Consider the following 22,585-nt stretch of genomic DNA (forward strand, 5'->3'; position numbering starts at 1 on the left):
ATCAGTATACCGTCATGGAGGCCATTGCTCTTCCTTGAACACTTACTGATGATTTTGTGAAATCTTAAAAAAAATACACCTAGGCTTTCCGTGATGTAACATCAGATCTGACAAAAAGAATCACAAATTCAAAAGTCAAATTCAAACTAAAATCTTCAAACTAACTCAAATATCAACATCCTGTTCTAATGCTTCATCTACCTAAAGATTTACCTGAAAAGATGACTGTGTTCTTCAGCAGAAAATATCTATAGAGTATCAGATTTCTATGCTATTTTAAGTAATAAACTCACTATCAGTAGATAAAGCCCTTCCCCCCAGTCCTGTCTCATGGAAAACAGCAAAGTAGATTCCTTAGTCTATCACCACTACATGAACAACTTTCTCCGAAATGCCTTTCACTGGGAAGGGGGTGGCCCGATCCTGTCACCATGGTCACTGCAAGGCACTGCCTGCCAATGCCACACACACAAAGGCACGCCCACCCCCAGGGCCACATACACACGGCACATGCAACCCAGTGCCACACACACAGCATAGTTACTGACTTTTCTACAGATGACCAGCTTTCCAGACAAAATACTAGGGTTTGGTTGCCCACCGATTGTCCATCCAAAGACTCTCTAATCTAGGAAGCCTTAGTCATCCCTCTATTTGACATTTGCACCAGGAACCCCAATTCCCAAAGTGTACAAGTGTGAACTTTTGCTGAGGTGTGAATCTCGGCCCTCGCAAGGCCACTGCAAAAGTGACTCCAGCGACTATGGAAATCAGATGGCATGGAGTCCCTGCCCGTCAACAAATTACCTGCTTTACCGCAAGCGCACAGAACAGGGAACACAGAGAACGCTGCGTGCCACAGCGCCCTTCTCACATCTGGGCTCTGCAGAGGTCCTAGGACATACCCCTGCCAAAGTTCAAAAGTCTACTGATTCCTGACAACGGAGCCAGGGAGGAGTCAACAGGAAAATGCTGCAAGATCAGTTTAAAAAATTCAAAGAGGGGACCCCTGGGTGGCTCAGTAGGCCAAGCGTCCGACTTTGGCTCAGGTCATGATGTTGCGATTCTTGGGTTTGAGCTCCATGTCCGGCTCTGTGCTGACAGCTTGGAGCGTGGAGCCTGCTTCGGATTCTGTGTCTCCCTCTCTCTCTGCCCTCCCCTGCTCACACTCCGTCCGTCCCTCCCTCCCTCTCTCTCTCTAAAATAAACATTAAAAAAATAATAATAAAAAGTTAAGAGAAGGTTTACAGTTTATTCTTTTTTTAAAAAAAATTTTAAATGTTTATTTTTGAGAGAGAGAAAACAGAGCACAAGCAGGGGAGGAGCAGAGAAAGAGGGAGACACAGACTCCGAAGCAGGCTCCAGGCTCCGAGCTGTCAGCAGAGCCCAATGTGGGACTTGAACTCACAAACCGTGAGATCATGACCTGAGCCGAAGTCAGACACAACTGACGGAGCTACCCAGGCGCCCCAAGTTTATTCTTAAAACCACAGCCTCACTGCCCAGGTGAAGGAGGCTGCTTGAGCCGCTGACCATCTTCTGTGGTCCTCACTCGCCTCTACAGGATAACCAGGCAGAACAGAAGGTCCTGCTCCAAGGCCGAGCCACTCCTTCCAGCACCGGGGTCCTCAGAGAAGTTGGATTTCTCGGGTTTTTGTGTTTCACGTAATTAGACAAGAGCATCTATGTCAGACTCTATCTGTGCCTTAGATCGCCCTACTGTTTCCTGTATTCTTAGGTCAGGAGGTCACAAGCTCCCGACAGTAGGTCTGCTCTCTCCCTTCTGCGTCATCTCTAAGCAGCGTGCACACGCACACACACACACAGAGCAGCAGTGGACACAGCCAGAAGCTGGAGTGATGAAGACTAGACCGTCGAGCACATCAGTACTGAAGGTCACTGTGAAAGGGCTGTCCCGTTACCATGTGTCACAGCCTTCCTCCCGCTGGCCATGATGCCGTCACAGAGCTGAATGATTTTAGGGATTCCAATGATCTGTTTTGAATGATAGCGCTCGTAAGACAGTAATACCAGGAAGAAAAAGATGTTTGGAATAATTGCCTCTGATTCCCTAGAAACAAAAACATCCGTTTAGATGCTTCCTTTTAAAATTATGACACGTAATCAATATAAACATGAAATTACTCATGATTCCAAGTTGAGAGAGAGCAAAAGAGAAAGGGAGAGAGCCAGGGGAAGGAGGGAAGCAAGTGGTGAGAGTGAGGGAGAAGGGAGAGGGAGGTGCAGAAAATTCGGAAAGAGGAGGGGAGAAGAGGAGGAAGAGTGAGGGGAAGGAGAAGGGAGAGAAGGAGAGAGGAGGAGGGAAGGGGGGGTATGAGGAGAGGAAGAGGAAGCATGAGAGACAGAGGGGGAGAGGCGGAGGGGAGAATGAGGAGAGAGGAGGAAAGAAAAGGGGGAAGGGGAAGGGAGAGGAAGGGGAGAGTGACAGGGGGAGGGGAGAGAAGGAGGGAAGAAGGGGAAAGGGGGAGGAGAGGATGAGGAAAGAGGAGGGGAGAAGGGGGGTGGATGGATGAGGAGAGAGGTGGGGGGAGAGAGGAGGGAAGGAAAGGGGGGAGGGGAGGATGAAGGAAGAGGAGAGGGGAGGAAGGGGGAGAGGGGAAGGGAAGGAGGGAAAAGGGGGAGGGGAGGATGAGGAAAGAGGAGGGGGGAGGAAGGGGGAGAGGGGAAGGGAAGGAGCGGGGAGGGAAGGGGAGATGGGAGGATGCGGGGAGAGGAGGGGGGAGAGAAGAGGGAAGAAAAGGGGGAGAAGAGAGGGAAGAAGGGGGGAGGGGAGGATGAGGACAGACGCTGGGGGCGCGGCAAGGCGGGCCAGCTCCCACAGGGTGCGCTGGGGGTGGGCAGCTGGCGGTGGGCAGAGCTAAGTGAGAGCGCTGGAGAGCACCCCACAGCACTGGACGCCCAGAGGTACAATGTTCTTACTTCTCCTCCTGCCCCTTCTCATTTCAGTTGAAGAAACTGAGACTCAAAGGAGACAAAGCAACTTGTCTCAAATCGTGCAGTCAAGATGTCGCATAACTGGAGTAAGAAAGTACCGGGTCTCTAGACCCAAGGGATGCTGAGAATGCATCCTTCTTCTCCGTGCGTCCCTATCTACTAAGGACAGGTGAGCCCCGGACCACGCAGGTTATAAAACGCGGGGTTTCCATAAACACAGTACAATACCACAAACGTACGTTAGCTTCCTCGTGGTTTTCTTAACAATGTTCTCTTTTCTCTGGCTCGCTGGATTGTCAGAATACACAGAACACTCAGAACACGTGGTAAGCGAGTATTTACATGATCAGCAAGGCTTCTGGTCACCAGTAGGCTCTTGGTAGTCAGCTTTGTGAGAGTCACAGGTTGAACGGGATTTCTGAGGGCGCAGGGCCGGCCCCCACAACCCACGTTGTTCAAGGGTCACCTGCGGTTCGGAGACCGAACGATTCTAACGCGTGGTCATTACACTCACACAGACGTAAGTGCCGTAGGAGAAAGTAGCGAACCTTACGGTCCGGCAAGGCAGAGCCGCGAGTCACCTAAGTCAAGTGTGTCATAATCACCTCTGCTGAAGACCGCCGGGTCTAAAATGCGTTTTCACTCAGAAGTTTGAAACAATTAGTGCTCCGGCAGACGAGATTTGGTTTAGCGCCCCGCTACCACAATGAAATGTTTTGACATGTGACATGAAAACTGACACCTGTAATTCCCAGGTGCAGAACCATCGCCAAACAAGTCTTGAGATACTTACTCCTTAATTTTTAAGAGAAACAAAAACACACAGCGTGTTGATCAGAGTTCGGCTTAAAAAAAAAATATTTGGCAAAAATGCTTAACAATCCTTTAAAGTAAATGTTCATCTTAACAATCTAAAATGCTATATAACTGTCATGAGGACAAGAAATCTAAAAGAACGAAAAGCTGTTACCTGAACTGGCCTACTTCAATGTATTCGAACTGCTTCAGCACAAATCCAATAAACACCTACAGAGGAAAATAAAAACTTCACATCAGTAATTAAAATGTGCAAACTAGGTTACTTTTCTTCCTACTTAGTTGTGTAAATTTTTAACAAGTTCCCGACAGCAGACAAACGTGTTTGTATACAAGAACTCAGAGGTATTCTGTGAGACGGGATAGCTCAGGACACTTCCAGAAATCCCGTAAGTACATTTACTGAACCAGGGGGTGAGAGCTCTGGAGAAACAGGAAACGCCGAGCAGAAAAGGCCTATCCGGCGACTCGCTGGCTCCGGTTCACACTCTGAGCGGCACAGATGGCCCGAGACTGGCTTAGTAATGAGGTGCCCGCGTGGGTCCACCTCCTCCCCGCACACCCCAGCGTTCGAAGGGGCGGATGCTGAGGGCTGCTGACAGGGAAGGGGACCCCGAGGGCACAGCAGCACTCCAGGACTGGACTAGGGCCAGTTTGGCACCCAACTCTGTTCTAAGCACTAGTTCCTCCTCAAAGATGTGAACCAACTTTAGTTCGCTTGAAAGCAAACGTCATAATTGATAGCGTGTTTAAAGCAAGTCTCTGGATTTTGCAAAAATGCCCCCCAAACAACAAATCTTCGTTGTACCTTACAATTTAAATTCACTTGTCTTGGGGTGGGGAGGGTGAGTGGGCAGGAAGGCCTCTGACGCACGCACACAGGCTAATAACCTGGACACAGCCTCACACGGGCAGGAGTGCGTCCTCCGTGAGCCCAGGCCCTGGACACTGGCGCATGAAACGGGTAAGGAGCGACAACCAGCGTGCAAATAGCAAACTGCACGTTTCTTAAAGGTAGATTTCAGTGTCTGCTACAGGTAATTTTTATTAAATTACGATAGGTATGGCAGATGAAAGCTAAGGGTGACAAACCTGATCTGAATCCAGAAGACAGTAATTGACCCGTAACTGAACCAGCTGTGCCAGCAAATCTAAGACCTGCCTCTGTAGCTGCACAGACGTTGTGGTTGTGTACTGCTTTAAAGCTTTTATAACCAGAGGCTCGAACAAACGAATGTGATTGTGAATAGCGTTCTATGAAAAAAAAAAAAAAAAGAAAGAAAAAAGAAAGAACAAACTGAGTTAGACTTCAACCAAAACCTTCAAGCAGCCAACCTGGAAAGTGCTGAGCACCGAGGCCTGCCGCCTCTCACTCACCTTATCTGCGCGGTTCTTAGTGGTGCTGGTGAGGTTCGTCTTCAACTGGGTAGACACTTTCTGAAGCACATCAAACCACCTGCAGGTGGAAAAAAGTGAGCAAAGAACAGCCGTAAGTCTTCTCCCGTGTCCTCAGCCACACTCCAGGCCAAACCAATTCACGTCCACAAAATCAGAACATGTCCAAGTCAGAAAGCACCGAGGCGGCCACGCCACGCGGCGGCACCCGCTCCTGTCTAACAGACAGCAGGCCGCGCTGAGATCGCAGGGGGCCGCCAGCCAGTCCTGTCACTGGTAGCAGGCACTCAGACAGAGCGCTGCCTGCCCCGGGAAGCTCAGCGCCACGCCACCCAGGCTGCCGTGAGGCCACAAAGGTGACGCTCACTTGTAAGACTCGGTGACCCAGAAGATCTCACTTGATTCTCTCGGGAAAAAGTTTCTTTAAACATTCACATCGATCACACCCTTTTCAAGAAACACGTATGAAATTTGATGACAGTAACACACACACGGTTCCTCGCTTCTTTGTTTATACGCCATGCTATTAAACAAAGTAAACAGATCTATTCCTAAGAACTGGATGCATATATATAGTAAGTATGTGACCAATGTCAAGCCTGGAACAAGGGCATTCTCCTCAGTTCCCGACTAGTGTGTTAACTCTAGCTGTTTTAGCACTACATCTATAAAAGGAAAAACAAGGAATTCTCTTGTTTGTGGCACAGAGCAATTCTCTTGCTACACAGAGTAGCAACTCAAACATCTGCTAATGATTACGGTTATTTAAGCAACAACAACCGCATTCCAGGCATCAAAAATACAACCATAAATTTAACTGAAGAGAGACTTGTAGCCGTGAGGTTATAAAACCCAAAGCGCTACCATACGAGATTCCCTATGCCCTTCAAGTACACTCACACGCTAACGCTTTTGTGCCACGCGGAAGCCGTTCTTTCCCCCTAGCGCAGACCTGGGAAATGCCGCCCACGCGGCACCGACAGGAAAAGGGGGTCTGTGGGCACCGGAAGAGCAGCCGGCTCTCGGCTTTTACAAACGATTCACCGCCAGCCCTTCCGTGCTCGTACCCAGAACGCCTCCCCGACGCTACCGCCCCGGCCAGCACAGGCGCAAGCTTACCCTGAGGCGTCGTGGTCCTGCTCTGCCTGCACCATGTTCCTCAGGCTGGCGTCGGCTAAGGCCTGGGTGAAGTGGGTGTAGGGAGCCATGAAGCAGTAGTGGTACAAGCCCGGCCTCACGCTGGAGGAGCCCAGACGCTGCGCTCGGCCCTGGGACTTGCTGGGGTTGGAAGACAAGCCATCAAACTGGGAGGCCAAGTTTGTCCCAAAGAGAGTCTTCAGCAACTAAGGGGAAGAAGTGAAGCCATCAGCATGAGGCTTAGCGCGGCGCCAACACACGGGGGTCTCCCAGGGGGCCGTGCCAAACCCAGCTAAAAGCAACGGGCTGTGTCAGCAAAGCTCCAGACTGACGTCCTGGAGGACGATCGCCATCGGCACCATGCGAGACTGCTGTCGCGAAGGGCGATGTGAGCCGGTAAGTCAGAACCCCAGGAGCCTCGCCCTCCTCCGCGATTCTGTTGGACCCAGCGTTCCAAGCAAAAGCCTGGACGGACGCCACGATGGCAGCGTGTAGCCAGAGTCCGGCGGCAGGGGCCAGACCCAGAGGGGTGGGACAAGGAGCCCTGTGCCCGATATCGGGGCGGGCCAACACGTGACCCGTGGGGCTGCCGGCCGTGCCACCAGCACCGCCTTCTAAAGGACGAGCGGCATCCTGTCCCCGTGCCCAGGGCGTGGGGCTTAGAAGATGAGCCCAGGAAATGACATTTTTACCTGCTGAACACAAACAGTTGCCATCATCGGTTCTCGACTGAAACAGGATTTCAGGTAGCCTAGGATCTCCTCGACACACTGTGGGAAGAAGAAGCAGTAACACACGCAAGTCGGTGACTCCCGGGCGGCCTCCCACGGTGGCGAGCCACAGTTGACACAGAGGAAGCTTGCGATCCGCCAGTGTGAACGGAGCTCGGCAGGAAGCACGACAAACCTGAGCCGCTCCCTCCAGCCTCTCCTGCAGGCGCCACCGCCACTCCCTCGCTCGCTCACTCGCCTGCTCGGGGACGCTCACCAGCTATCTACCGGCCACTCTGCCCCCAGCCCTGTGGTCAGGGAAGGAGTTCAGAGTGTGCAGGAGCCGCGAGCCCCACGGACGTCCAGCTGCACGGAGCACACGGGCACCCTGCGGGATTTACTACCCAGAGTCCTACAGCGTCTACGGCAACCTGCAGAAACGACTGCCCGCACAAACTACTTTCACCGCATCGAGAATAAGATGCGAGGCACCCCGTGTCCTCTTGGGGCACCGAGAAGGACGAAGACACGAACTCTCAGGACGCCGCCAGAGCAGGCGCTCAGCGTCAGCGGCACGACGCCCGGGCGCCTGTCTGGTCGCCAGCCACCGCTTCCCTCAGCAGGGCTACCGTTGACACAAACCAGACGGAAGAGGCCTCTCGCCTTGCTTGTTCGCCACAATTCTCCGTGCTGAAGAGCAACAGACTTCTGTTGGTTTCAAATACCAGAGGCCCATACATACATTTTCAATATTCTGACTTACTCAAATTAGACTCTAAGCATTCAAGTTTGCATCCTACGGGGTGAGTTTGTTACGTGCTGCTTTTTGGTTTCACCAGCCCATAGCTGGTATCTGGTAAATGTGAACAGAGAGAATTACAACTAGAGCCTTCCAGATCAGGGTCTCTCTGGCAAAGGACCCTGTCTCCCGACAAACACACACGGAGGGCTTGGTGGCACCAGAAACCGCACCAAGCCCTGAACGCTGGTGAGGACAGATGCCGTGGTGACGTCAGCACACGGAGCAACAGGAACACCTCGCGGTGTGGACACCAACATGCGGGGCAATACAGACAGGTTTCCCCTTCTGGCAAAACGAGGCGAGAGGCCCATTTACACCTTCCACCCAAACAACCAAAAGAAACACCGGACACTGTGTGAAATTACACTGACAAGATGCCAAACAGCAGGCGCTGAAGGACAGTGACCCTGAGAGACGGGGACGAGAGAGGAGAGCCCCACACCGCACTGGCCCACCGCCCTGTGAGAGCTTCCAGGTCGAGGCACAAGGAAGGGGGGGCACAGAGCAGCCCAGGGACTCCGAGTCAGGTGGAGCTATGAGTCTGGGAAGCTGAAGTAGTGGGGACTCGACGGGACAGCTGCCCAGACAGAACTCTGGACCAGTCCCCAGGGCCAGGGGACAATCACCAGAAAGGGTTACGGGGCAGTGCTTGGCACCCACAAAGGGCTAGGGACAGTTACTGTCGCCCCCAGCCCGGGAGAACAATAACTCACGGAGCACCAGGTAGAGCGCTCAGGAAGGCCGTGCCTCCGTGGTGGGAACAATTAGCCCCGGACTGAGCACTGCTCCAGGCCACCTAACAACACAAATGCAACACCCACACGTAAACTGTTCCCACACAATTTAATTCTATCTCAGAATAAAGCTCACGAAGATTTACAGGAGTACAAAAACGTCTAGCATCCAATAACATTTCACGATGCCTGGCATCTGATCAAGGTTACCAGGCAGGCAAAGAGGCAGGAACACACAATCCACAACGAGGAGTATAATCAACCACAAATGACCCAGAATGGCCAAGATTTTAAAATTAGCAGAGAAGGACGTTAAAAGCCCTTATGACTGTATTCTCTGTGCTCAAAAACTTTAGTAGGAATATAAGAGATTTTTTAAAAAGATCAAAATCAGACTTTAAGAGATAAAAACAACGTTAGTGAAAACATGCACTAGGTGGGATTAAGAGTCAGACTAGACACTGCAGAAGAAGAGATCAGAAAGCTTGAAGATACAGCAGTGAGAGCCACACAAAATGCAATGCAGAGAGAAAACAATATCTTAAAAGGAGCATCTGTGCGTCGCATAAGGGACAACCTCACGCATCCAAATACGCGGGTAATTCAAGTCCCCTTAGGAGAGAAGCCAGGACCAGAAAAAGATATTTGAAGAAATAATGGCCCCAATCTTCCCAAATTTTAAGAAAACTATGAAGCCAGAGGTCTAAATTCAACAAACCCAAGCACAAGAAATGTAAGGAACTGAGGCACATAAAAGCCAAACCACTTAAGACCAGTGCAGTCTCCAGAGAGGCCAGAGAAGACATAACTACAATACGGGCAGCAATACGGAGATGCGTGGAAAAGTGTGTATGGAACAGCGGCCAGAGAAATCACCAACACACAAACAAATCGCACTTCAGAATACATTCCAATTACATAAAAGTTGGGTGTGGAATAAACAAGGTCTAGACGAGAAGAAAGATAAGACTATAATTTGTCAAGAACGTAGAATTATGACTTTTCATCCCCCGCGTTGGGACTCAGAAAAACAAAAGAAACCAGCCCTACTCTCTACTCTCAAATCTCTCTCCGCCTTCACCTGCTGTAACCAGAGAGGCTCACGGCAATGGGAGGAAAACCCGCTCCTACACTGTGCAGGTCACACCCCCCAAGCAGTCCGTGAGGCTCAGGCCCCCGGCGCCAGAGCGCGTGTCCGGTGCGCGTACCCAGCGGCACCGCTGCTGCTTGTGGAGGCGCCTGCCGCCTCAACCGCAGCAGCAGGATGGCGAGTGGCAGCGTGTGTCTGGCGGGGGCGGGGGCCCAGCCTCGCCCGCACAACCATCGGCCAAGGAGACTTCTGGCAAACAGCCAGTGGCTGAGCACAAAAGAAACCCTGGGGGGTTTCTACTCCCCTCGAAAAGACCAAGAGCGAAGACTCAGCAGTTAGGGAGGAGAGGCTCCCAAAGTACAGACCAGGGGGCCTGGGGAAAGCCAAGGCTGGAGCTAAAGCGGGCCTCTCCCACCCAACAGCACAACAGATAAACTCAGAACAATACGGAAGCCGAGGGGCACAAAACCATCTTTATCCATAAGGACCAAGGTGAGAGGGCGAGAAGCCATCCTGTCCCACATACAAGGATCTTCAGAAATGGAAGTTACTACACACACTTTTAAATATATCTTTATGTATATATATATATATGTATATGTATATATATACATACACACACACACACACACACACACACATGTAAAACTATATTCCCATTCTCAGGAATACACAGATCACGTAACGTCAACCTTAATTAGATTGTGACTTGTTAATTATTTACCTTCACGTATCAGGATCAATGTAACCTTCGATCAATTCACTGACTGCAACTGAAAAACAACTACTGCTGTATGTGTGTGGCAGTCATAATAAAAAGGTATAAAGAAAAAAGGAACCACACTCCCCAAAGGTGAAAATCTACAAAAACAATAAACCACAAAGTCATCTTAATTCCCTTAAATAGGAAAATTTTATTATTTTAAAAATCCTAGTTAGATGGTTTTCATTTCAGCGTATCTAACATTCAAATTTAAAATGCATCATATTCCCTTTCTTGCTGAAATGCATTATCCACACACAGCCCACAGGCCCTAAGGACCTGATGGTCTGAGAGAAGAAAAGCAACAGATGGCCATGCTGACAGGGCCACACGGGGAGAGCGTACCGCGCCCTGGGCGGGACGGCCCGCTGGTCTCACCAAGAAGGTGGCAGCAGTAAAAAACACTCTGCCAAGTTTCACTCAGAGGGGACAATAACCGAGCACCAGTAAGAACAGGACACTATCCAGCCATCAAAACAAGCGCACACACTATACACAGACCTGGGAAAGAGCCCAACAGCACCTGGAGACAAGACAATGTACATACTGTGATGACAAAAACTAGGTAACTTCCACACGTCAAGAAAAAGACAAAAACACATGAACTTCCTGAGCGCGCCACATGTTTAGGACACACGTTTGAAGGGGGAGCTCCCTGTGACCGACTCCGAAACGCGTGAGAACCAGGGCACCCAGGAGCCGGCAGGGGACACACCCGGCAAAGCGACCGCAGTGAAATGTGACCTACAGGCCCGGGATGCGGACACACGAGATGGGCGTTCACCTCACACGTCCTTAAAATCTGTCCCTGTGTCTGAGCGCCCCCTTGTAGGACGAGGGGGAGGGGATACCGGACTTGGAGCCAAAGCCCAGGAGTTTCAGCCACAGCTCTGCTGTCCCGCGGCACTAGAGGAGCCAGCCGCGCAGCCTTCACGTCCGTTTTCGCCCTTTCTGCTTGCAAAGCACACATAAGAAAGCAAAGGGACTGCCACCACGGTTTAAACCCACTAACACTGGGTGTTGTATGGAAACCAATTTGACAATAAATTTCATATTAAAAAAAAAAAAAACAAACTAATATTCTAGAATGAACTGGGTCGAGGCTAACATACAGAAAAACCCTGAAAACGGGATGGAAGCAGGACACCCCCAGCGTGAGGCTGACACAAGAATCAGAGGCAGGAGCCATGACGCAGCAGCCGGGGGCCGCGGAAGCTTCTCCCCAAGCTGCTCCCGCCTTCCGAACGCACCCAGACCCCCCAGCTACAGCTCGAGGGGAAGAAACGAAACACAAACCTTCCCGATGTCCTGCAGTGTTGCCAATTCTAGGATCTGAGAGAGCACATCCAAGGCAGAACGCAGAAAGCCCCCAAACTTTTCAGCACTGTTCTGAAGGTCCAAGGTAACCTTGGGAAGCGGAGGGAAAGAACACAGGGTTACTGGCACCGTCCTGTTCCGTCACCTGCAACAAAGACACGTGCTGTCCACGCGGTGAGAGTGTCCGGCTGGGCTGCTCTAACACCCGCGATCTGGGGGGTTTCTGCTTGTTCATTTGCTTTCAGTGCTGGGAAAACGCCCTGGAAAGGAACCGCATAAAACTGTAACCTTGCAAAGGCATCTTCCAGCTTATAGTGATGCTGCTGAAAGAAACAATTTCTGACCTTCTATTACGAGGAAAAAAATTCAGTGTCCATTTCAACCAGTATCTGATAAGCACCATGTCAAAGCCCATAAATACACGTTGTGTTCCACGTATGTTCGTATCCCCCGGGAATCATGATCAAATCCAGAAACCGCCCTTCGGTCTGGTTCTAGCAAAACATTAAATTCATCTTAAGAAGGATTAAATTACAATTCGGAAGGGCCCAGCTGAATTAAATTATGCAGCAACTCCCCTATTTAACAGACTGAGAATGAGTCAGGTCCAAGGATACGATGTGTAAGAAGGGCGAAGGGGAGGGATCAACTATAAAAATAAAAACTGGCAAAAAACCTTGCAAAGCGCTACAACAGAGAATGGAGTCTGCTCCGTGAAATCAAACCCAGCCGGCCGTGATGACAGAGCAAGCACTTCCTGGGCCGAGGGGCAGGACAGCAGGGGAGACACACACAGAAGGTGAAAACCTTGATGCTCTTGTGTCACCGTGAGGTGGTTTCCAGCAGGCAGAGGAAGGGCGAGTGGGGACACAGGGACAGGTGACTTCATGGGGCCACATCCCACAGGGACAGGAGGGTAGGGGCTCACCTCCAGCAGGCACGACAGAACGAGGGGGCGAGGGGCATGCGCATGGGAAGGCCTATCTTGACAAAGAACAGAGGTCGCAGGGGAGAAGCAGGGCCACGGGGCTCTGAGGGGGGCGGACAACGAGGGCCAGGGTGGGAGTACAGCCAGAACAGAGGGAATAAAGAAGTAATGAAGGAGGTGGAGGGGCAGTGTGACGGATGTCACATGTGCCAGGCACTCCAAACACACCGATCCAGGCGGGCATCCGGGACCCCGGGGGCCACGATGCACGGGGTACAGCGTGGAGCCCAGGATGTCCCGGAGGGGAAATGATAAAGAGGGAGCCGACACTGGGATCATCAAGAGGGCCCCAGGACTCAGGACAGGAGTCGAGAACAGGCAGAAAAGAAACACCTCTGTGCGGTATTTCCCACGCGCCCTCTGCTATGTGGGTGGTTGACATGAGAAACACTGGCTAAAAAAGAGCCTCTGAATCTTCTGTAAAATGTGGTCAAATACTCTGATCTTTGAAAGGTACTGATATCCTCCAGAAAAAAAGCCAGGTAAAGTTCATAAATCATTTTCAAACAAACAAACAGACAGATAAACAAAAACCCTGAAAAATACCTATAGCAATAACAAAAGATAATGACCATCTGGGGACACACTTATCAAGAAATGTGCAACATCTGTGTGAAGTAATCTTCAAAAATTCTTTTTCAAATTCTTTAAATTTCAGGTACATCTGAGGCATATACAAGAAGTTTTCAATAAACAAAAAAAGCATCCCACACTCTGGACAGGTGGACTTAACATCTAAGTTACCAGTTCTCCCCAAATTAATCTATAAATTAACATGATCCCAATGGAAATACTCTCAGGATTCTTTAGAACTAGATTAGTTTATTCTAGTGTTCACATGCAAAAATGAGTAAGAAAAGAACATCCAGAAAAAATTCTGAAGGAGAACGGGGGGGACTGACCACCTCAAAAAATATACCGAGCAGCTACACAATCAGCACGCGTGCTTCTAAAAGATGAACAGATAGACGGATGTAACAAAACAGTAGAAATACAGAACTATGAGAATTTAGTATCTGATAAAGGTCGTATTTCAGATAAGTTAGTGCATGAAAACTGGATTATTTGGGAGACAGTGCCAGGGAAACTGGGCAGGCAGCTAACCAACGAAAAGCCCTATGAGAAATCGTGGTAGATTTTTCCTTAACCATCTCAGTGTGAGAAGGCCCGAGGTACGAAACATACCCGTGCAGAAGAGTTAACAGAACAGACAGAAACCGGTCTGTAAGGTGGGCCCTTGGTGGTGTCCACGCACTTGACCAATCGAAGGTCCCCCACGCTGATAGAAAACCTTCCCTGATAGGGCTGGTTCCCTGAGCCTGGACTCTGGGAAGGAATCCCACGTTTTACGTCGCACACCTGCCTCTGCGAGGCTGAGGTTTCAGTTCGTGCCAGGCAGAGGAAGCCTCCGCTGCTCGGGGGACAAAGCTGCTCTGTGGCCCTCAATGGACAGAGAGAACACGGGAAGCCTGTGCACGGATCCCTGCAGACTCCACGCTGTGGTAGAAGTCCCAGCTGTGAGAACGACTACACGCCAGTCCCAGAGTCTTGCCAGAAAATCTCTGAAGGTGGGGGGTGGCCTTGGGAGGCCCAGACACAGCCCCGGTAACCCACAGAGAGACTGCGACTCCAGCAGAAACCTTACGTTTTGATATGATGAAAGCTACCATAAACAAAGCTGAAGACAAAACTTGAAAAAAACCGTCACAGCGCACACCCCACGCTGTCTCGTATGTACGTGTATGTACACACACAAGCTGCGAATCTTAACAAACACATCCACGATCTATTAGAAATCTGAGCACGTGCATATTCTTACAAAAGGAGCGGTCAGTACCTTATAGTTAGCGTGAGTAGCTTTCAGGACATCGTGCAATTTGAGGTATGAAGGAAGGTGGTAGAAACTCCCCAGTGATGAGGACTTATTTGCTGTAACAGGCCCTGAGGCGTCAGATTGTCGAGAGGCTGTAAAACACACCACACAAAATAAACTTTTAGATCAAAAGTAAACACTTGCCACGTTTAAAAGAAGTTACTAGCAATAATGGCTTTTAAAGGTATTCTAGTAGAATAAAATTCAAATTCTTCCTCTTTTTGATTAACTAGAAGTAACAAAAAATTGACTGCTAGACATAAGTAGAATCCAGGCAGTCCCCAGAAAATAAAACAAGACGAAAAGGAAAACAGCGGTGTAAGGCTACTGTCTGTTGTTACGGTCTCGCTGCCAGTTTGCAAATCAGAGGAACGACTAGTTCAATGACCTCCGGCCAATCACACAACTGCCAGGAGCCTGAGGCTCCCTGAGGCTCCCAGCGCACAACGGCGCTGAGCCCTGGCCGGTGCAGGTCACGCGCCCTGTAAGCAACCAACGTGCTTAAACGCTGTAAAAAGCATGCATATTATCATGAAACGGACATGAAACATTAAAATGCCAAGCACTATATGGAAACTATACTACTCGAGTTTTAAAGATCTTCAACTTGGAGCCCTTAGTTGATTTAATCCACCAGAAAGAGTATCAGTGACATACTGTAACTTTACATTTGTAAAGTTCTGAAGCTTTTAAAGCTGGCAAATCCTCCTGTGTCCTATAGTCAATCCCTAGAAAAGAGCAGCTTTTAAAAAGCCTTCCCATAAACACTCTGTAAGCAAAACGACTAGGAGACCACAACTGTGCAGGCGCCGTGAGGCAGCGTGCTGACAGGTTTGACGGGAGCGGGACAGGACGGGTCGCCCTGGCTCCCCAGCCCACAGCGGCTGCCTGGTCGGTGGAAACCGAAAGGTTCCCCCGAAACCGTGGCCCCTTCTGTCCTGAGACCGTCCCAGGTCTAGAAGCTGCTCTACGATCTGAGCTTCTGGGTCCCGTTCACTCACATGACTGAACCCTACCGCAGTGCGCCCAAATGTAAACCTGCCACTTCCAACTGGAGAGGGCCTCACATGTCAGAACCAAGTATTTCACCTGCTAGCTCTGCTCCCAGCCATCTACACCGCCTCCCCGACTCAAACTCGGGTCTCTTCTACTCTCTTCTGCAGGGAGAAGTGGGACGGGGAGGACAGCAGGCAGGGCTCCTTGCGAGGGGCCCGATGCCCGCAGACCTCTGTGGCCACATACTGGCAAGTGACACTAAGAGGCACTCAAGACCAGAACACGGTCTGGACACAGTTAGGGATATTTATAATATTTAGTATCCGAACCCCCACTGAGGAAACTCTTTCCCCGGCTCCACTGCCATGTGTTTTACTTCCAGAAAATACCAAGTTATCACATTAACTTCGGCACGAACATAAGCATAGTCCTGGCTTTGGATGACACACACCATGTCCCCTGCCCGTTAACACTTCATACCTGGACTGGCTTCGCTGCCTTTCTTGGGGCTCAAGGGCGCAGAGGCCTGCTCTCCCGGCTCTTTCTCCTTTCCCTTCCGGCGGATCGGACTTAGAGAAGGAGGGTTTGTTAGGGACGGCAAGGCTGCCTGCAACAAAAACCAGAGTCTGTGAAGGAAGTAGAACCAGCATGCAAACTGAAACTCGCAGATGTGGTTTCCCATTCCCAGAGCAGAGCAAGCAACCCAGGCAATCTGGTTTTTCTCGGAATCCTCATTTACGGAGCTCACACGCGGTACGTGTACCAGCTACACTGACCCACACAACCATCACACGTGGCAGGGATTGACCCAGAACGTCTTCACAGGTGGACCGTGAAGGGGGTCAGGCGGGGCCCACCCATCACCTCCAGTGGCAACCAGGGCACTCTGTGGGAGCCAGGACAGGAAAAAGGGTACGGAGCAACGTTCTGAACCCATTTTCAAATGATGAAACGAGCTCAGAGGTGAAGGAACGTATTCAACGTCAAGGCTAACGAGCAGCAGAGCTAGGGGACCACTGGACAGAGACAGAACTGCAGGAGGCACATAGTGGGCACTGGGCCTCAGCTCTGCTTCTCTCCCCACAGCGTCAGGGAAGCGGACGGAGTGTGGCAAAAGCTGCCATCAGGAGCGACAAGACACGGACCACACAGTCCCTTCCCATGACGTGTCCACCGCGGGCAGGTCCACAGAAACAGCAAGTAGGTGGTGGCTGCCTGGAGCTGGGGGGCACGAGAGGTTGGGGGTGAGAGCTAAAGGTATGTCTCGTGTTCCTTTCTGGACTCTACGCTGGTGGTGGTGATGGCCCAGTGGCTCTGGGCGTACTAAAACAACCCAAATCCTACACTGTAAGCAGAAGGATCGTATGGCATACGAATTATGCTGGAGTTGCAGGGTGTATTTGTTAACATGTGGTCTCAACAAGAAGAAAAAGAAGAAAAGAGGCTGTAGCAGTACTCCATCAGGTCACCAGTTTGCACCAGAATAGTGGCAGTGAACACACAGAGAAGTGTGTATGTGCGTGTGCACCTATACGGGTATGTGTGCATTTGTGTGCGTGTGTGTACATGTACGTGCATGTGTGCACGTGTATACGGGTCTTTGTAAGATATTCAGTAGGGAAAACACAGGACTTGATGAAACAAGGAGCTATGATGACCACCACGTTTGCAGCTGACAAAGCACAAAGTGAGGGGAGCACGGGCAGGGGCGAGGCTCAGCAGCTCAGATCCAGAGCACACCTGAAGTCTGCGAGCCATCCAAGGAGATGCATGGCGCGTCCCTGGACTGACACCCCAAAGACACACCTGGGGTCTCTGACGTTTAAATACCAACGGTAAGAGCAGGACTGACCACCTTGAGCTGCCCCGTCCCGTAAAGGAGCCATTATCTACACGTGGCCATTTAATGACAAACAAAATTAGAAGTTCAGTTCCTCAGTTGCGCTAGCCACTTTTCAAGTGATCAGTCACCACGTGTGGTTGGTGGCTACTGTCCTGGCTGGCCAAGACATCAATGTTCCCACCATTACAGAGAGTTGTACTGGACAGAACTGGCCCAGGAAATATCAAGAGAGGCCAACCTAGGACAGGGCCTGGAGATCATCAGTGGTGGGCAGAGAGGTGAAACCAGGAGAAGGCCCGGCGAGCAGACTGGCTGGAGAAAAACGAGAGACAAAAACCCGGAGACCAGCAGGAATGACTGTTTCAGGACCTGCGTGGCGGTACCGAGTGATACACAGGAGAAGACAGGACCCGAGAGGTGCCCACGAGACCCAAGGACCAATCTTGGCAGGGAGAGTTGCTGTGGAGAGTGGTGGCCGAAAGCCGACCCCTGGAGGTTGGGGAATCGATGGCTGCAGCCACAGGAGGCCCTAAGGTGTTAAGCGGGGAGACGGCACTCTTCAGAAAGGTTTGTACTGATGAGGAGACCAAGCGGCGGTCGAAGCAGAATGTGAAGTTAGAGGAGTTTTTTCAAGATGGAAGTAACCTGAGATAGAGGACACAGGAGTGTGCGAATAATCGGATATAATTATAAGTGAGCTCATCTACCTTATTCACTGTGCAAACAATTTACCACTTGGGAAGCTGATTTGATAGAGCTACACTTCACAGAAGAGCGATCTGCCAACATTCCAGGAGACAGCAGATGAGTTAGTTACCTAATAAGCCAGCAACTTCCTTATGAGCTTTCTTGGCTAATGCTGAAAGCCAAGAATAAAGATAGCTTTCCCCTCAGAGACGACAGTAACCGATGACGGTACCAAAAGAGCTATAAATTGGTTGACATATTATGGCGTTAAATCCAATGTCACCATATGAGCGGTTTTGTTCATTTAAAGTGAAAAAGACTAAGGAAGGGACAGATGAGTCACGAAGGCATGTCTGACACCCACGACGTCACTCTGTGCTAAACGGCGGCCGAGTCCAAGGTTACCTTTATTGCCGGTCCAGGAGCCACATCGTCCAGCACGTGTGCGCAGATATTAATCACCTTCAGCAGGTGGGAGAAGAGCTGCTCCACCATGGGCACCAGGGTCCGGTCACCCAGAGCCGGCCAGACCTCTTCCTGCTTGGCGGCTGCTGGGTTGGCCTCTTCCTCAGAGGTCCACGAACTTCTCAGAGATCTGGGGGCACTGGCTGTGATGCGGCACAATGTGGGGGAAAGGAATGAGTAGGCAAGTCATTTAGACCCATCCACTCTGAGTCTGCCGGACATCTCCAGCCGGTGGACCTTCCTAACATCACCACAGTACGTACGCCCAGTCAGGACGTGCCAATCACCCCAGGCGCCCCGGATCTTTTCAACCCCAATCGAACCGGGGGCCGAGGCCTGCTGATCCTGCGCCCTGCATCCTCTTCCAGTCAGCCCACCACCATTTATCCCGTTCAGACTCTCTCACCTCGACTACGACATGAGCCTCCTAAGCGGGTTTCCCTACCTTCTCCTCCAAGCCACACTGAAGCCGCTGAGGGACCGGACCGTGCAAATGCACCAGCCCCACTGCCAGCCCCTCCATGAGATTCTGCCATGACGTGGCACAGCAAATAGGACGTCATACTGAAGGAGCACTTAGCGAGGCAGCCCACCTGTCAAGTTCAGTGGCCTTCCTTCCTCACATCCTCCCTGTCAGTCCTCATCTCACCTAACATCCCCAACTACTTGCAGTCCTCACATGTCACAAATTTTTTTGTGTCTCTATGCCTTCAAATAGGCTACGCCCTCCGCCTGGTGTTTAAAGAGAGCGATGATGGCCACTCTGGGCAGCCACTGTACTTAGTTTACATGCGTCACCCGCTGAATCCACATGTGACTTGTGAACGGAGCCCACACACCGCCCTTTCTTACAGCTGTGGTGCCTGGGACTGTGCCTGGCACATGGTGCCCACTAAAATGAAATTAGGAACAGGTTTACCTGTGGCTGAGGGGCTGGGCAGGAAAAGGGCTCCTTTAAAACAGTCGGCCCAGAATAGATGCCTATAGCTCACATCCATGCATGCTGCTGACGTCGGGAACTCTGACAAAGGGCTGGAACCATCCTGGCGATGGCCTCACAATATTCTCCTTCGCGTGCGCACCACCCCATCCCTCAAAAAGAAACCTACAGCTCTGGACCCGAAGCCCCTGCTCCACCTCCGCGCCACTACCTGCGAGCAGGTTTCCGGCCAGCACCAGTGCATCCTGGTGCGCCGCGAGGTCCAGCGGGAACCAAGCTGACGAGAGCAAGGTGAGGATGACTGTGGCCATGCCAACAGTACAGCTCTTCCTGGACTCACCGGACACGCTCAGCGGGGGTGCCCTGGAAGCCAACACGGGCAGGTCAGATGACAAAAGCTGTAAAGCAGTCTTGCCTTCTCCCATGAACCACGAAGGCCTATCACCGTACGTTTTGTACCAGCTCACAGAGTGATTTTACTATTGTTAACTAACATCCTTCCTGCACATACACCTCAGCTCCACAAAACTCAGAGAAATGAAACCAGGTAGCACATCTGATTAAAACTACTGAAACTGCTTACTTTTATAACTTTTTAACTTTCTTCGAATTTTGACTTAGCATATTTTACTCCAATGCCAAAGTAGCCTAGAGTCAGGTCAGGCACTGGATCTATGACCAGAAACCGCAGCTGCTCAGTAACTCCCTGTGGACAGAGGGAAGCAATCATTCTAGACCGGAGGACGCAATCCATCCACTCCAAGCAAATGTTAGCTGGTCATAGGCTGACACAGACACAAATCTGCAGATTTACTTTAAGCAGGGATGGTAAGGGGCGCCTGGGTGGCTCAGTCGGTTGAGCATCCAACTTTGGCTCAGGTCATGACCTCACGGTTCGTGGGTTTCAGCCCCGCATTAGGCTCTGTGCTGACAGCTCAGAGGCTAGATAGAGCCTGTTTCAGATTCTGTGTCTTTCTCTCTGTCCCTCCTCCGCTCACACACTCACTCTCTCAAAATAAATAAATAGACACTAAAAAAAGATTTTTTTTTTTTTAAAGTGATGGTGAGCCCTGGGGCATCTGGGTGGCTCAGTCGGTTAAGCGTCCGATGACAGCTCAGGTCATGATCTCAGAGTTCTTGAGTTCGAGCCCTGTGTCGGGCTCTGTGCTGACAGCTCAGAGCCTGGAGCCTGTTTCAGATTCTGTGTCTCCCTCTCTCTCTCTGCTCCTCCCCTGTTCACACTTTGTCTCTCTCTCAAAAATAAACATTGAAAAAAAAAAAACTGATGGTGAGTCCCAAAATTTTTCTCAGTCATTGGTACACACAGTAAAAGCTTATTTCTTAGTGTCACAGGAGACTTGAAATTATTTCACAGATGCTATTAGGGCCATCTCCTGGAAGAAAATCATTTTTAAATGAAAAGTGCTAATATAAGTACAAGTTCCTAAATTACACACTGTAGCTCATCATGATTTTGAATGATAGGTCATATTATTTGGTTTCAAACAAAAAACGTTTCCAAATTTCTAATACCCGGTGAAGACTTTTGGAGAGAAGCCAATTAGAGACGTCTTGCCAACATATGTGAATTCCCTACAATGAATCTACAAGTCACACCCTGAAATCCCCCAAAGCACTGACAAGTAGGCGACTGACACCCACGGGAGTCACAGCGAATTCAGATCTTTAGGAGCTCTGTCACTAGCTAAAAGGGCAGAGCCCAGCATTCTGCTGGGTATTTTTCCAAAAGGTCAAACTGATACAAGATTTAAGAAAGAAACAAGGAGATCCCAGTAACGATGTCTGGATCACATAAGCGAAGACAGCCACATGCTGAGAACAATACATACCCACAGTGCCAGCCTAAACTCCAAACGCAGACTGGAAAGGCAGTGGAAAGAAGACACAAAGCCTCGCAGCATCCGAACTGAAGAAGGAAAAGACAGGAAAATCACAGCCACGCACCAAAAAGTGTTTATCACACTGACCCTCCTTTCACCCTTTATAGAAAGTACAAACAATGAAAACAGAATTGAGGTCTGTGTCTCACGATATGTGTCCTACCAGGGGACTGATCCGTCCTTCAAGGGCAGAACTGGACAAGTGAGACACGGGCGCTAAGGAGGGACCGTTCTATGCCGTGACGGGAGGCCAGCAGCCGGCACAGCCCTTTTGCTCACAGTGGCAGTGGCCCCACGCCCTCCCCATGCCCTGGTCTTCTCCGTGCTGGAGGGAGCTCACTGATGTCCACCTCCTGACCAGGCCGCGAGAGGCACAGGACAGGGACCCTCTCTGTGTTTACATCCCAAGCCTAGAAGAGTGCCCGACACATGGAAGCCACAATAAATACAAATAAACGAAGCTTATGATAACTTTAAACAAATCCAGGGAAAACCAAACTACAAAGAGGCCAAACAATATCAAGGCTTAAAAGGCACTATATACTTATCAAGACAACCCAATCATAATTGTTGGGATTTTTCTACAATATGCAAGTATTTCTTCTGCCACATAAAATAAATGACAGGGGAAACAGCAAATTAACGCAACTTTGTATAATATCCTCTATTCCTAATTATGAAAGTCACCCTTGTTCATTTTAGGAAATTTATAAGTATTTGATAAAATATGAAACAAAAATCGTAGTCCTAAAATCCATTTTGGCCATTTTCTGCCAGTCGTTTTCCTGAGTATGAGAAACGGACATGTGTGAATACGACCTTTCCCAACAGAGATCGGACTGTACATAATCACACGTGGCCTTTGGTCTCTCTATTGTAACCCAGATTCCGTCTCTCTACAGAATGAAAAACTCTCCCAAGCACCGCGATGACAGGTGTGTGAACCTTCTGCTGCACATACAGATCTCCGTCATCACTGGAATGGGGTCGCCCCTGCACTCTTGGACGCAACGGCTCTTTTCCACGTCAGTGTCGCAAACGACGACACGCGTAATTACACCGCACAGAAACCTTTGCTGGTGTGTCTGCTTCTTCCCCGTAGCGCCCATCACACACTCACCGAGTCCGTTACATCAGAGGCAGTTTGAACTTCTGACACGTTACCAACCCGGA

At 50.3% G+C, this 22,585-nt stretch overlaps 1 protein-coding gene across 1 annotated transcript in view; it reads right to left on the reverse strand.

The window, feature by feature from the left end:
• The window catches only part of HTT (huntingtin), a 149,621-nt gene that overhangs the window by 66,396 nt on the left and 60,640 nt on the right, over positions 1–22,585 (reverse strand). Inside the window, exons 24-35 of the mRNA XM_043573106.1 lie at positions 21,362–21,438; positions 19,723–19,874; positions 18,512–18,714; positions 16,057–16,183; positions 14,545–14,672; positions 11,699–11,809; positions 6,996–7,073; positions 6,286–6,509; positions 5,149–5,227; positions 4,864–5,025; positions 3,926–3,981; positions 1,923–2,071 (exon numbers count right to left, since the gene is read on the reverse strand). Of these exons, the coding sequence (XP_043429041.1) occupies positions 1,923–2,071; positions 3,926–3,981; positions 4,864–5,025; positions 5,149–5,227; positions 6,286–6,509; positions 6,996–7,073; positions 11,699–11,809; positions 14,545–14,672; positions 16,057–16,183; positions 18,512–18,714; positions 19,723–19,874; positions 21,362–21,438 (1,546 nt within the window). The remainder of the gene's footprint in view (positions 1–1,922; positions 2,072–3,925; positions 3,982–4,863; positions 5,026–5,148; positions 5,228–6,285; positions 6,510–6,995; positions 7,074–11,698; positions 11,810–14,544; positions 14,673–16,056; positions 16,184–18,511; positions 18,715–19,722; positions 19,875–21,361; positions 21,439–22,585) is intronic.

Source organism: Prionailurus bengalensis, chromosome B1 (assembly GCF_016509475.1).
Source record: "Prionailurus bengalensis isolate Pbe53 chromosome B1, Fcat_Pben_1.1_paternal_pri, whole genome shotgun sequence".
NCBI lineage: Eukaryota > Metazoa > Chordata > Mammalia > Carnivora > Felidae > Prionailurus > Prionailurus bengalensis.